A 16,411-nucleotide genomic window follows, 5' to 3' on the forward strand; every position below is an offset into this window, starting at 1 on the left:
CAAGGGTTCCATGGGCTGTAATGCGTGAGGCAAGTGCCCCCATCCATTACGTGGGTAGTAAAAGACGACGATAAATTGGGTGCAGTATGTCCCTCACAACCCTGAGCCCTGGTGCCACTGCACCTGTTGCACTAATGATAGCTATGTCCCCGAATACATCCTTTTATAAAAAATGTATTTCAAAAGAGCTGGCATTGTAACTCCTGACACCAAATACTACCAATTGTTTTGTTTCACAAGGAGCGGGAACAGCCACAGAGCCATAAGAGGGAGGTCTTTGAGTTTTCGAGACATGTGATCCGATAACCAGGTCTCAGCCAATGAGAGACTGAGGATGAAAGTGAGACACCAAGCGACAACCTCTTTGATTAAACATTGTAGCAAAGATCAATTTATTTAATTTCCGTTGCCCATGTTATCGTGCCTATCCCAGTGGATGAGGCAGTGATTGAAATAGAGAAACAGATTTAGTGGATAATAAAGTGAATAACCCTTAAAGTGTGGTACTGTAGTGTTTACATCTGTCATTTCCGCTTACTGTTCTTCTCTTATTCCCCTCCCTGTTAATCGGATGACATCCATGTGATATCTTCGTCTGTGACATCACGTTATAAAGAACACAGGTTTTCATACTTTTTATTTAACTTCTTTAGTTCAAATATATTTTTATTTTTTTATTGAAGTTTACAGAAGAAACAACCATATTAGCCGAAAATAAGTATTACAGCTTGATATAAAATGCACTGAATACATTTGATGCACTGAAGTGAGCTATAAAATAACACTGATATAATACTAATTGTGTATTTAAAGAAAAATATACATTTGCAATAGTCAAGCAATTTGTGAGATATACACACTAGTACAGTTTATGTATCTGATTTGTAATATTGAGCTGACGACCAATCATAAGCTAACTTGTGTGACAGACCTTCGAGGTCCCAAAGTCTTCTGCATCCAAAGGGATTAGCAAACTATCAGGAGGTTATGTAACAATTTGGGAAGATTCCACCGCTTGCTCTGGTGATGGACACATCTTGCCCCAGCGCTGGTGCAATATTTCAACGTTTCTTGCAATCAAAAGTACAAGCATCACCTTTATACCCACTGACTATTGCAAAAAGTAATTTTCTACCCGTCAGTCAGCGCGAATGATGACGCATCACTGTAAACTTGCCCACCAGCGGTGTAATGTCTGCAATTCTGTCCCAGAGAACTTTTCCACGTGGCACAGAACACGCCTGCAACTGGCCAGATGTGGATGAAAAGAGGGGCGAGGGTCAGCCCAGCCGTGGCCCATTTGTGTCATCAAGTGACTCATCACAACACATCTAGAAACCGCCTAACGTTCATAGTCGGTTCACACAAACAACAACATTACAATAATGACTTCATGAGGCTGCTTGGACCACAACATGTAGAAAATACATGTTGTAGCGTCCTATAATGTTTTACAGAAAGTGGCTCTTTCAAGGCACCGTAGAGATTGTTGCCTGCTTTTTTTTGATGAACACAAAAGTAGGACTTCGGACAATGAATGCTTGATCATTTCGCTGGTGGTAAACAGATTAGCGACTGGTGGCAAATATCCAGTCAGGATGACATCATCCAAAAAAAACCAACATCATGGTTTCTAAAATAGTTTGGGCTTGTTTTAAGGTTTGTGTATGCACTCTTGGGCTTTCATTAGGAGTGGCTCGGGCAAAGGTGGTAAACAGATTAGCGACTGGTGGCAAATATCCAGTCAGGATGACATCATCCAAAAAAAACCAACATCATGGTTTCTAAAATAGTTTGGGCTTGTTTTAAGGTTTGTGTATGCACTCTTGGGCTTTCATTAGGAGTGGCTTGGGCAAATGATGATAATATACCCTGCCCGACACTGTCGTTACCGGTGGTCGCAGTAATTTTAGGGGTAGGGAAGAAATGAGGATTTCATGTTTTTGGGGAATAACTGCTTTCGGGAATCGAAGTTTCCGCATGGATTTCGACACGTTTTCCCCCTCAGAGTCAGCAGGAGGCTTTGGCTCCTCTTAACCGCAGCCGAATACTCCATGTGAATAACTAGTCCGTATTATCCTGATGGGCCGCTAACCCGGCTACTGGGGCTACTGGAACCCACAGGCCACTCGTAAACAAAGCCTGTATATTGAGAACATCAGGATAAAGGTAAGATGCGGAAAAGGTGAGTCTTCCTTGAGTAAAAAAATAAATTGAAGGTGAGTCTTTCTTTAGAAAGAAATGCATTGAAGGTGAGTCTTTTTTTGAGCAAAGAAATACATTGAAGGTAAGTCTTTGATCAGTAAAGAAATACTTAGATGAGTTGGTGGAGATTAAAGATCTGGATTGGGAATAAATCAAATATAAAATATATAAAATCCCATTGTTACGGGAGAGAACGCTAGCCTATATACCTTGCAATCTTGGATTATTTTAAGGAATGCAGAGGAAAACTTGCAGAAACATGGCATGCTATGTAGAAAAACCCCCAAACCCCAAACCCCCAACCAACAACTGGAAGTGGGCATAAACCTTTACTAGTCAGGACAAACAATGGATAAGGTGTGACTGGTTCAAACAGAGACTCCAGAGACTTGACTCACTGATTAACTCAATCTCTCTAAATAAACCACACCAGGAGTATGTACATTCGGCGATTGTGGAAGTCCCAAGCGCCTCTGGTCCGTGTGTGTAGACGTGTTGTCCTCCACCCTCATTCCATGGACGTGGAGAGCTTCTCCATGTCTTCTGCTCGCGAGAGGTTCAGCTCACTGTAAATTATCTGACTCCCTTGCATAAGTGAAAGAGCCGCTCTGGAGCCCCCGCCGTGACGCATACCTGGCGAGCACTGGATATCTGCGTAGATGGTGCCAGTCCTGACAATCTGCACAAAAGGCAATAAGAGGAACAACACACAAGATCAAAGGACATATATGGAACAATACATGTAATTCTTTACTGGTGGTCACACCAAGAGATGAAGTTTTCTCAGAAGTCTATTGCGCCAACCTGCCTCCCTTCTGTGTTCTGACTGATCTTTTGTGTGAAATGGTCCTGCATACCAAGCCCACTGGGAGTGCTGCTATGTGTTTTGCGATTCCACCCTCTAGCAGATGTCTACACTTTTCTAGGCCTTGTTAGTCTGGTATTTACTGAGAGTTGAATATGGTTCCTCCCTTTCACCAGGCTATGGGAAGACTGGTATCTGGTGGTTCTGGGAATGTATGAGCCTACAATGCAAACATCGCATGCCTTTACAACGCAGTTTTTACATCGCAACATCCTTTACAATGCATGTTTTTACAACGCATGCCATCACAACGCATGCCATCACAAAGCATTTTTAGAAACTACATTTACAACGCATTCCATTACAACTCATACCATTACAACGCATACCATTATAGCACATATTACTTTTCTGGCCACCATAGGGTAAGTGTTGGATAGTGTAGGGGTAGAAATTACTATTCCCTCTTCAGTGAGTGCAACAGTAGTGTATGGGTGAACATTTCTATTCCCACTTCAGTGAGTACAACAGTAGGGTAAGTGTTGGATAGTGTAGGGGTATAATTTACTATACCCACTCTAGTGAGTGCAACAGTAGGGTAGGTGTTGGATAGTTTAGGGGTAAAAACTACTATTCCCCATTACTTACCTCATAATTCGTTGTAATGGCATGTGTTGTAGTGAAATGCATTGTAATGGAATATGTGATGTTACAATGCGTGGTGTTACAATGCGTGGTGTTACCACGCGGTAGGTAACAACGTGGTCTTTACATCGTCCCTGTTGTTACCAAGCATGGCATTACATTGCAAGTCATTTCAACAACTTGCGCTAGATGGCACGCTAGACATAGGAATAGTATAAATTACTATTCCTACTCCAGTTAGCGCAACAGCAGGGAAGGTGTTGGATTTAAAATCCAACACATTTCCTGGTGTTTCACGCCACCTAGCGCAAATCGTTGAAATGACTTGCGATGTAATGCCATGCGTGGTAACAACGCAGACGATGTAATGTCCACATTGTTATCTACCTGCATGGTATTACCAGCGTTGTAAACGCTGTCTCCCATAGTAATGACATGCGCTGTTATGACATACAATGTAATGGCTGTGTTGTAATGGCATGCGATGTAAAGGATGTTGCGTTGTAATGATTGCGTTGTAAAGGTAGTGCATTGTAATGACTACGTTGTAAAGGTTGTTTCCCGGTGCTGGTAGTCAATTCCAGTAGTACAAACCTTGTTTCGACACACCTCTAGCTGAGGACCTTCCAACACCCCAGGCTACAATTTGATGTCTAGTTTCTCTAAGACCCTTTGATTTCCCATCAGTGTTGTGTACTATATGTGCAGAGTATTTTGTGTTAACAGTGTGACCAATCTCCTTTTAAAAGTGCACAATGAATGTGCCCTATTACAGAGGTCCACTGAGGAAAATGTAGGTAAGTTCAGTTCAGAAAAATATTTATTCTGCTTACACCGCCATAAAGGAATACTACTTCATACAATACAATATATCATCTGATTTATTTAATACAGCAGATAATTGAGCACATTAAAAAAGAAGACAATAACAATATTATAAAATACAGTAATCTCAAACCCACCCATCCTAAATACAAATTGGCCATACCATTTCCTAATATGAAGTGCTTCTCTGATGTAACTTATCATGGCATAGCAGAATTCTGGGGTATCAAGATAAGAAACATCCATTACAACGCAGTCATTACAATAACCTGCCTTTACAACGCAACTGTTACAACCTATCTGCCTTTACATCGCATGCCATTACAGTGCATGCCATTACAATGCATGCCATTACAACGCATACCATTACAATGCATGCCATTACAACGCGTTATAATGTAAGTAATGGACATTTTTTTAGTATTAGGGTGGGTATGGGTTTTGGAGTACATGGGAATAGCAATTTTTACCTTTACACTATCCAACACTTTTCCTACTGTTGCACTCACTGGAGTGGGAAAAGCAATTTTTAACCACTCTGGTATCTGTTCCCTTCACATTAGTTCATGAGTAGTGACTGAATCCGTCTGTATCCTCAGAGACTCGATTTTCTCTCCTGTGCCATTTTTGCCACCTGGCTTTCATCCTCTAATACACATGCCCCAAAGAATGCTCAGGATTGCGGCTCCCTGAGTCCCAAGACGGAATTTTGCCATTTACTCCTTCCTGTGTACATGAGCAGAGCAGTGGGAATCTGCCCGGCAACAGAGCCCTGCAGAAGGCATTCTCTTGGAGGTGTGGTGCCAGAACATCATGATCAGGATACAGTCTGAGATCAATATTGTCTCATTTACAAAAATATCACCTCATTGGAGTTAATAACAGAAAGTTTACGCTGAAAGGAGATATGTTTTGAAAACAATATTTAGGGCATACAATTTCTGTCAAACTATAATATTCTGAAATACACCTCATTTGGTTGCATCCTCTCTTCACTTCCCTGTCTCTGTCTACTGCGCAGAAAGCCCATAAGATGCCATTTGAATCAATGGAACAGTTGTCGTTGGTGCCCCCAGTGATTTCCATTGGGGGTATCAAGGGAATCCATAGCTACTCCAGGCTTTCTTCTGACACCCTGTCACTGCCCCTTCTACCCCTCAGTGGTCATGAAGGTAGTAGCAGGACCAGAAAGGAAACAGACCCACTATTGTTAATTTCCACATTTTCCATGATTTGCTCTTCCCCTGTCCCACCAGCAGCCAAAGCAACTTTTTAAAGAGTTTATGTTTGGTACAAGTGGTCCAACCTGTAATGTCATCAGGGCGTCATATGTTATTTGGTGTCACTGAGGCTGTTCCTGGCATTTTTCCAATTGATTGTCCATTTGCCTCAATGTTTGGACTTCTTCCCCCCCTCCCTCCTAGTGACCACCTTTGGACATACACTAGCACACTTAGTTGGTTTTTAAGTTACCCTTTTGTGTCAGAAGAATTCCTATGCACTTGCATTGAAGAAGCTGTTGCCCTTTGCAGGACCAAGTGAAGCTGTGATCTTAAGAGACAGGATTCGGCCATCAATGGAGTTTCCTCAGCTGCTGCAGGCTGTGAGGCAGAGGAGACTGTGGAGAATGACTGAAATAAGGAGAAGGGATGCCTGACATTGTGGAACAGAGCTATAGCCGAACTGACCAAGGCCTAACCACGGGGATCTGCTTGAGCAGAAAACAATCTGCCAAATATCAGAGACATGTCTACAATTTTCAGTGTGACCCAAAATCAGGAACCTTGGCAATGAGACAAAGGCCTTCAGAGTAGCCTCCTTGTGAGGATGTAAGTTTGAGCAGCATCTCGCCTGCTCTACCCCTGCTCTACCCACCCATCTGCCATTGGATTAGTCAAACTGCGTATGTGTCAACGCAGACGCCCCACTAAGCCTCTGCCTTCTCTCCACAGCTCAAGGAGAAACTTGTGGTTACAAATTCCACCCACAAGGCTTGAACTACAGAATGACCCAGGAACCTGTTGCGGCCAAGGAATGGACCCTAAGAACAAATAATTTGACAGTGCGGCACTGCTGTGAATTCGAAAGCTCTAATTTCTTACTAACCACTGGCTTGATTTTACCATTGTTATAATCTCACAAGGTCCCCCAACAACCTTTGAGTGCCAGTTTGTTGGTGGACTTATGATATTTTCAGACATGAGGCTCTCCACCTTTCATCCTTGCTGTTGAGCTGTCTTGCTGTGAATTGTCTGTGAACCCTCAGAAATTCCTCATTTGAAACCAGAATTTACCAGCAAAGCAATGGTAGTCTCATGGTCACTGGTCACTGCTGAGATAAGTATGAGCAGGATTTTCAAACAGTTATGGTGCAACCTAAAGCTCAAAGTTATAGCGCCTAGAGTTGCTAGTGCTTTCATAGCGTTAGGTGTGGTGTCTCAGTCCCACGAGATGCTGGGACCTTTTGGTGTGTAGTCATACTCGTATACTTTACTGTTCTATTGATCTACCTTACAATTAAAGATCTGCCTGCTTTCTAACTTATAGGCCATCTGCCTTTAAGCCAGTATTTTGGGAGTGTTAGGTTGTATCTGAGATTCTGACCAATTACCACCTCCAGTAGGCTTGAATATGGGTCTGACCTAATTGTATTAAAAGAGCAAAAGCCCAATGAAAGCTTTTGGCACACTAGAGAACAGCAATGGTATTAAAGGCACTGAGACAACAATATCAAAGGATCACAGTTGTATCACAGGCCCCTGAGCTACTGTGGTGCATGGGGGGGGGGGGACACTACCCTTTAGGGGGCCCCAGCCATTCTGGGAGTCCCAATTCAGCTCAAAGTGGATACATCCGTAGATTACAGGAACCCCAGGGACCTGTCACCACATTCTGCAGGGGGTACCCATCATTCTGCCTTACACCGCTGCCAACAACCACTGACCGCCCCAGGGCATGGAGTCCTGCAATGCCCCCACCTCTGAGTCTCACCTGAGTATCTGTCTGTGCCTCTGCCTCACCGCAGGCTCCACAACAACCTGAAAGATAAGGTCCAACATCATGTCTCTTTAAATGGAATACAGCCATCATAATTTACAAATGTGACCTTCAAACCCTTCGCTCCCTTCGTCAGTGCCTAATTTGTAAAAGAATAGGGACCAGTGTCCAAAGTTTTCCTTTTAAGTCCAATACCAGTGCTACTAAATGTCAGGTGTGCTGACTACCAAGGCTGTCTAATCTTGATTTCATCTTGTGCTTCTTTCATCCACTACCAGTCACTCCCTACTCACTCTTGCAGGTTCTTTTCATGCTTGCTTTGTTTGTTTGTTTGTTTCTTTCTTTCTTTTTTCTTTCTTTCTTTCTTTCTCTTTCTTTCTTTTTTCTGTCTTTCTTTCTCTTTCTTTCTTTCTTTCTTTCTTTCTTTCTTTCTTTCTTTCTCTCTTTCTTTCTTTCTTTCTTTCTCTCTTTCTTTCTTTCTTTCTTTTTTCTTTCTTTCTTTCTTTCTCTTTCTTTCTTTTTTCTGTCTTTCTTTCTCTTTCTTTCTTTCTTTCTTTCTTTCTTTCTTTCTTTCTTTCTCTCTTTCTTTCTTTCTTTCTTTCTTTCTTTCTTTCTTTCTTTCTTTCTCTCTTTCTTTCTTTCTTTCTTTCTCTCTTTCTTTCTTTCTTTCTCTCTTTCTTTCTTTCTCTCTTTCTTTCTTTCTTTCTTTTTTCTTTCTTTCTTTCTCTTTCTTTCTTTTTTTCTTTCTTTCCTTCTTTCTTTCTTTCTTTCTTTCTTTCTTTCTTTCTTTCTTTCTTTCTTTCTTTCTTTTTTCTTTTCCCTCTCCTCCCTTTTTCTCCCGTTTGTGTTTTCTCTCTCTTCCTCTGCATCAAAGACTGATGAGGAAAAATAAGTGCCAGTCTCCAAAAATGAGTGGCAGTGGCCCTACCCTCAACCACTGGCTGAAATTAAGCACTGGCCTCAGTTGTATGTCAGAATATCATACACAGAAATATAAACTGATACAAATGCTGGGCCCTAAATGTCATGTTCAAAAGTCTTGACCCATAGGGTGTTTGAATTTCTTTTATATTACTCCAAATTGAGCAAAATTTTTGTGGGCAATATTTATGATACAATATTGATGCCGGAGAACATTATGCCAACAATATTTTGGCGCCACACCCTCTCCTCACGTTATAGTTTGCTAGATAAAGGAGCTATTGAACAGTGTGATCTCAAATTACTTTAAGCACTGATGGAAGGTTTGGGAAATATCTAGTGCCAAAAAAGAGATGTCAGGGCATAACTGAAAAAAAAACGCCTTAAACTACATGTTTCTTGCAAGATACTTGCACTCAACACAGAGCAGCATGGATGTCACAGGCAAGAGACATGTGGTGGAATGGGTGGATATGCCAGATATATATTTGTAGGGCCGGATTGGAAAGGCAGGCACTCGGGCAATGGCCGAGGGGCCGGTATCCGAGGTCTAGCTGTGGGCTGCTTTTTGGGCAGAATGGGGGCTGATTTGGGCAGTATCTATGCTATACGGATGCCACCAGCTGCCCAGTGGGTGCCTGAGTGGCATTTCTGGAGGCAGATCGGCCTCTATTACCTCCCTTTTACTAACAGGGCGGAGGTGTCACTCCCTTTCTCTCGCTGGGCTAGTCCAATAGTGTATGCAGATTGAGTTGGGGTAGGTGGCCTCAGCTGAAGTCCCCTCACTTGTAATCAGGTTGATTCACCAGTGTGAACTAATCTGTGCCTTTTTTTTAATCTAAGTGAATTTATCAAAACATGCCTCTCTCAGAGACCTCTCCCCTTCATTTCATAAAACTTCCCTGAAACAGTGTTTTGTGGAAAGGCAATCCGCAAATGTCGGCCACTTTTTTAAAGCGTGCCCGGGCCTATTTTTGATCCTAAATCCAACCCTGTATATTTCAAGCGGGTAAGCCCCAGGCCACAAGCCGCCACCCAGACCCATTAGCACCAATGATGCACACCACACATTGGCTGCCTGATATGGGCGTGGCGCGAGCAGTCCATTGAAATGCTTGATGTGGGAGAGGCTGCGAGCAGTCCACAACCCATTTATTTATATCCTTGGCGCACCCAGCGCCACAGCCGATCGCATCCATTAGTTGGCAAGCGCGACAGCACCTGGGCTTTGGGTTCAAGTAGTAGTAGGGTTACACACACATAGTCAATGATGGCTGGGCTGGGAGCCGTGTTGCGCCCTAGGTTGTTTTATTTATTTATTTGTTGCCATTTATAAAGCGCGACAAATACCCGCAGGCGTCTCAGCGCTTTTAAACACCTTAATGAAAATCCTCGTCTCCCTAGTGCAAACCCGGTTACATGAGACTACTCCTAGGTCAACGGAATGGCCTCAATGTCAGTGACATGACTAGACAGCCCCATACATTTATGTTATTGACTGATGTAATATGGGGGAAATGCCAGAGAACAGCTTACATATTGCGTAGACCATCTATGACCACACATGGTGTTGAAGGCTTACACACTATGTATGGTTGGCATTGGGGCTGAAATACAAAGGGGCTACTGCCCTGCTTATATATACATTAATGCTTGTGGAAGTTAATCAAAGTGTGCATAAAACGTGCTGCAGGGATGAAGGGCAGAGAAGAGGCTGAGTGAGAATCAGCGCAGGTACTCATGCATAGAACTCATGCATAGAACTCATGTTTTTGCTTAAACTTTAATCAGAACAAGCAGTATGTGTGATTGTGATTGGTGTAGGTCTGGCTTGGGTAGCTTTTAGTTCTACCATTAAACAAACCCTTTAGATTTTATAACATTATGGGCCATATGTAGGTAGCTTAATACCGGTCGGAAACGTCCGAAAAACGGTAAATTTGCTGTTACTGACCGGTATTTAGCTTTTTCTAATGAAGGTGGCTGGATTTAAGGATTCGGTAATTTACCGATTCGGTAATTTAAGGAATCAGTAAATTACAGAATCCTTAAATCCCTTGTAGGGAGCACTCAAGGGAGTGCATTTTTGATTTAAAGATTCGTTATTTACCACCACTACAAGCTGGTGGTAAATATCGAAAACCTTTAAAAAAGCAATTTTGTGCTTTTTTGAAAGTGCCATGTGGCAGACATACATGCCCTTAGGGCATGTATGTCTGCCACATGTGCACACAGGCACGATTCAGGGGTGCAACAGGGTGTCAATGTGACACCCTGCCACCCTTGAATATGTTTCCCCTATTACAAATTCGGTATTTACCGAATCGGTAATAGTGAATGGCTTCCCATTCATTCCTATGGGCCCCCAGGCCCATAGGAATGAATGGGAATTACCGAATCGGTAAATACCGAATATTACAGATTTGGTAACATTTACCAAATTTTTACCTACATACTATTTACCGTTCTTAAATACCGAATCAGTAAAAATCGGTATTTAAGAATCGGTAAATAGAGATTACCTACATATGGCCCTATATTTGTAATATACTTACATATAGAGGCTGTAAGCCAGTCCTCTTCATCCATTGGCCTGGAATTGTTTAATTCGTATTTTTATTCCACCCACTGCAGTATACTGCATGGAGCTATGGGACACCTACTTCGGCCACTGGATAAGTGCATTGCAAGAAATGGTATTCTGTCATTTCACAAGTAGCAGATCTCCAGTTCACACACAAAGTGGTTCCCTTCAGTGACAGGGACTCCTATGCCAATGTCTGCTTTTTAGACCAAAACACACTTTTGCTTTTAGCTACTGTTTTTATTTGATTGACGGAGGCCCAGCAGCTTCCCCAACAAGAAAGTTTTGCAAAAACTATAACCAAAGGAAACAAGCATTGACAAACAAAAAAGCTGAAAGCCAATGCCTGACCTATTGGAGTTGCCAAAGCTTTTTTTGGTGCAGCATATGTAGGCCTTTAGAGACCTTCATGCAAATTATCTAGTACTGTGACATGCTTTCCTGTATGAGGCATGGAAAAGAGGAAAGGCCTCAGAAATGTGTTGTCTTGCAATGCTCCGCGCTGCTATCTTTTGGCTGGTTTAGCCCCATACAAACACAATGTACATACGTATACAGAATGTGAAAGCATTGTCTCCTGGACTGGCCCTTTTGTAGCAGTGAAGCTGCACCAGAGTGTGTCACATGCAGTGGTTCCTACAGGCAAAGTGTAGCCCTTGGACACTCCAAAGCATGTGCATAGGAGGTGGAGGTGGAATAGATTATCAGATGCACTGCTTAACGTCTCTATCAACTGAATTAGTGGTAAGGCCAGACATCTGCCTCTGCAGAAAATGCTTGCTTTGAAGCTCTAATAATAGCTGGACTGAGACAATATATCCTTGGCAAATTGTGATCACCCAGGTCATAAATGTGGGACAGATATTTTTTTGTTATTCGTGGTCCTAGCATAATGTGGTTTTCCTCATCATATTAATGGTCCTGGCATCTTGTGTCTCCATCTTCCTAATCACTTCCTTAGAGAACCCTCCTGGCCTAATGTTGGCCTTGGCATATTATTGGAACTCTTGAAAGAATGGTGTCCCTTGGGCACTTTCCCCTGCTGTCTAGCTCAATGGTGTCTACCCTAGCAAAATGGTTAAAAAACTGCCTGGTGTCAATAGTAGGTTGGACCAAGGTATTTCTTTTCGGAAAGTACACCTCTTTCTGGACCCTCATGTGGTGGGCGCAGGACCTCGTCCACTTCCAGCCCCAGTAAAAAAGGCCAAGAACCTGGGTGTCTTCCGTGTTGAAAGCTTTTACTGATCAAATCAAGTCACATCCTCTTGCTTTTTGATCTTAAGAACTTTAAGAAAGCCTTTTCCCTTTATCCCATTTGAGCTCCAAGAAACGGTTATCAATGCTCTAGTAATATCTAGGATTGGCTACTGTAATGCTCTTTATGTTGGCATTCAACAACGACTGCTAAATAAACTTCAGGTCTTCTAAAATGTGGCAGCTCACATTCTTATGAAGATACATAAATTTAAGTTGGTCTCCCAAGACAGTTTTTATCCAACATTGACTTCCAGTTCGAAAGTGTGTCAATTTTAACCCGTTTACCGCGGCCGTTATTTCGGCGCAGTGCGGGCGTTCTAAGGAGTGGGCGGGGCCGCGTCGGCCGCTGGACATTCGCAGCACCATCCAGGTAGTGCTTGCGACGGCCAATGGCCGACGTGAGCACGGGAGGGGTTAAAGCCCTTTGTTTAGCTCTTAAAGCTCTTCATGAAGCTGGCCCCGAAAATGTTAAGAGAAAATTCCACTGGTAGACTCCCAAACATATGCTTTGGTCGACCTCTTCCAAAAATGTGGTGATCCCTAAAATCAACAGGGCCTTATGGGTGGGGTGGGGAGGGGGAGAGGGGGTGGAAGCAGACGCGTTACGTTTTCGACATGTAAACTCTGGAACTCTCTGCCTTTTCAGCTCAAAGCTCAGCCCAATCTATCCCAATTCAGAAAACATCTCAAAACACTGCCTATTTCTATGCTCTCTGCCCCAGCAGGTCTCCTTCTGATTCCATAATAGATGCCAGGGCCAATCTACCTTTGGGCATATGCATGCTCTAAAAACAATTTTTACTTACTTTTTAATTTAATTACAAGCCATTCCTGGCATAATGATATCCTTTACTTGTTGTGACCATGGATTGAATAGGACAGCATGTTAATTCCTAAGGAAGGAGCACAATTGATTTGTGACCATTGTTCACATTTAGTTGTATATATTTTATTAAGGCATTTATATATTTTAATATGTTTGACATATTGTACATAGAGGTTGGAAATGACCATCTTCTGAGTGGTATTCCCCAAAATGTTTGCCTTCTTTGGCTGAACCTGTTTTCGTTAGAAGTAGGACTCTGCACACTTTACTCCTGCTACTCAGTGGTAACATGTTTGTCTCTCCTTTTGAACACAGTAAAATTAACAAATTCCTACTTGCATATTTAATTTACTTATAAGTTCCCTGTATATGATACTACATGTACTCAGGACCTTTAAATTAAATGCTACTTGTGATAGGCAGTACTCCTTATGCCACCCACTAAAGTAGTATTATAAAAACTATCTCCAGGCATGCTCCAGGAATTCACCAAGCCCCCCAGTGAACCCAGAGACATCACCCCTTCCCAGGACCTCTGCAACAAGCTCTGATCCTTCTTCCATCTGAAAATCAAGAGCCTCTTCAACAACTTCAATGACCAAACACCCAACTCCAAAACAACCTCCTTCTTCAGCAACACCAGCCAGCTCACCATCTCCTCCTGGACCCCAGTCACCACCGAAGACACCACGTCGACCATGAAATGCATCCACTCAGGAGCACCCATAGACCCGTGCCCTCTGTACATCTTCCACAGAGCCGCCACCACCATCGCACCTGAACTAGGGCACACCATCAACGCCACCTTTAAGACGGGCATCTTTCCAGACATCTGAATATGCGCTGAAGTCAGACCCCTGCTCAAGAAGCCTTCAGCAGATCCCACTGACCTCAAGAACTACCGACCCATCAACATCCTCCCCTTTGCGGCCAAAGTCACCAAAAAGACCGTCAATGCACAACTAACCAGATTCATTGAAGAAAACTCCATCCTCGCCTCCTCCCAATCTGGATTCCACAGCAACCACAGCTCTGAGACCGCTCTACTCGCCACCACAGACGACATCCGCACCTTCCTCAACCAAGGACACACCACGGCCCTCATCCTGCTCGACCTCTTGGCAGTGTTCGACACCATATCCTACTGCACACTCATCGCCAGACTCCACAACGACAACATACAAGGAAGAGCCTTCGATTAGATCTGCTCATTCCTCACTGGCAGAACCCAAAGGTTCAGACGTCCACCCTTCCTCTCCGTACCCATGGAAATCAACCCCAAGGATTATGGCTCAGCCCCACGCTTTTCAACATCTACATGACCCCCTTCGCAGCCATCGTCATACAGCACGGACTCAGCATAGTATCATACGCCGACAACACACCGCTCATCCTCTCCCTCACCAACACCTTATCACCACCAGACTTAACTTCCAGGAAGGAATGAAGGACGTTACATCCTGGATGAGCAGCAGCTGCCTGAAGTTCAACTCAGAGAAGACAGAGGTTCTCGTCCTCGGACCCTCCTCCTCTGCATGGGACAACACCTGGTGGACCATCACCCTCAGCACCCCTCCCACCCCCACGGACCACACCAGAAACCTCAGCATCATACTCAATTCCTCCCTCTCCATGGCCCAACCTGTCAAGGTCGTTGCCTCCAGCTGCTTCAACACCCTCCGCATCAAGCAAAAGACACTCAAATGGATTTCCCCCCCCCGAATGAAGGAAGGCAGTTACCCATGCACTCGTAACCAGCAGACTAGACTACGGAAACGCCCTCTATGCTGGGATCAACAAGTCTGTGCTCCGCAAGCTCCAGACCATACAGAACACCGCAGCCAGACTCATCCTCGGCATCCCTCATCATAAGCACATCACCTAACACTTGCGGAATCTTTACTGGCTCCCCGTAGAGAAGAGAGTTACTTTCAAGATACTCACCCACATCTATAGCTGCTTCCACAACACCGGCCACCAATACCTCAATGAGAGAATCTCATTCTACGTACCCAAGAGAACCTCTAATCTACCGACTTCGCCCTCGCCGAAACTCCTCGCATCCGCAGAGCCAGAACAGACAGAAGAACCTTCGCCTACATCGCGGCCAGAACCTGGAACGAGCTCCCGATTGACATCAGGTGTGCCTCCTCCCTGAACATCTCCAGGAAGACGCTCAAGACCTGGCTCTCCGACTGAATGGAGCTGCACAACAGCCCCGCGCCTTGATACCCTCACAGGTGAGTAGCGCACTTATGATCCCCCTGATTGATTGATTAATTGAAACCTGTGTGTGGAGTTTTAAACTGCCATTTAGACCTGTAAAAATAAACCTATTTCCAGGGTACACATTAGTTTTTAATATTTATAAGTCACCCCTAATGTAGGTCTCAAATGCCCACAGGGCATGGTGCATGGCATTTAACACGTGGGAGATATATATTCAATGTTTTACAGAGAGGTGTGGCATAGCTGACTCCGTATAGCAGGGCTCACAGTTCGATCCCTGGCGGCATCTGAGCTCTGCATCATGTGACTCTGGGCAATAGCTCACTTAATCTCCCGACAGCCCTCAGCGCCAGGATACCCTTGGGGGTGATAAGTTTGTGCTTTACAAAAGTAGAATTATGTCCTGGCACAGAAAAAAAAATCAACACCGTTTTTCATTATGACAAGGCAGGCTCTCCAATAAGAAAAACAATTGATTACATTATTACAACTTATAGTGCTTATTTCTGTTTGGGCGCTGGTAGAAAAATTATTCCAGGACTCATTTAATTAATAATTGAAATCCAACTTAATGGTCAGGTCAGATTTTGTATTACTATTTTAGAAATTATACCTTTAGAAAGTTGTCATTTTCTTGCCTAAGCCAAATAGGCCTTTCTGCCAGTGTCCAGGTTCACCTGCCTACTGATGGTTGCCTTGTGGTGAGATGTGGATTGCTCCCAGACATTGGACCAAATGCTTGTGGGGAAGTGCTTTTTCTTGCTTGTGGGGAAGTGCTTATTCTTCCTTGAGCAGGATGGCCAGGTGGGCTGTGTCTAGCCCTTTTCTGAGGTTCAAAGGATGCCTACCCTGTCACTCATTGATATAGCTCACAGCTAGGCCTCCCTCTCTTATGTCTTGCTAGTCAAGTTGACTCCAAACCCAGTTATAGGGGAAGTTGCCCTAGAACTCATTTACAGATGAGAGCGTTCTGACCTGTGGAAGAAGGGTTCTGCTACGTTGGTTTTACTGAAATAGGGGTGTTGTGGGGTAGCATATAGTACAAAACACAGATACTGCCACAAAAGTGGGTATGGTCACCCTTCAGAACTTTTACCTCATTGGTTAGGGAGTGGCC

At 43.7% G+C, this 16,411-nt stretch overlaps 1 protein-coding gene across 1 annotated transcript in view; it reads right to left on the reverse strand.

Annotated features, from left to right (window-relative positions):
- Window positions 1–709: 709 nt before the first annotated feature.
- LOC147678105 (uncharacterized) overlaps window positions 710–16,411 on the reverse strand; it is a 105,049-nt gene continuing 89,347 nt past the window's right edge. Inside the window, exons 4-5 of the mRNA XM_086946571.1 lie at window positions 7,472–7,518; window positions 710–2,884 (exon numbers count right to left, since the gene is read on the reverse strand). Of these exons, the coding sequence (XP_086802697.1) occupies window positions 2,714–2,884; window positions 7,472–7,518 (218 nt within the window). The 3' untranslated portion in view covers window positions 710–2,713. The remainder of the gene's footprint in view (window positions 2,885–7,471; window positions 7,519–16,411) is intronic.

Source organism: Lissotriton vulgaris, chromosome 12 (assembly GCF_964263255.1).
Source record: "Lissotriton vulgaris chromosome 12, aLisVul1.2, whole genome shotgun sequence".
NCBI lineage: Eukaryota > Metazoa > Chordata > Amphibia > Caudata > Salamandridae > Lissotriton > Lissotriton vulgaris.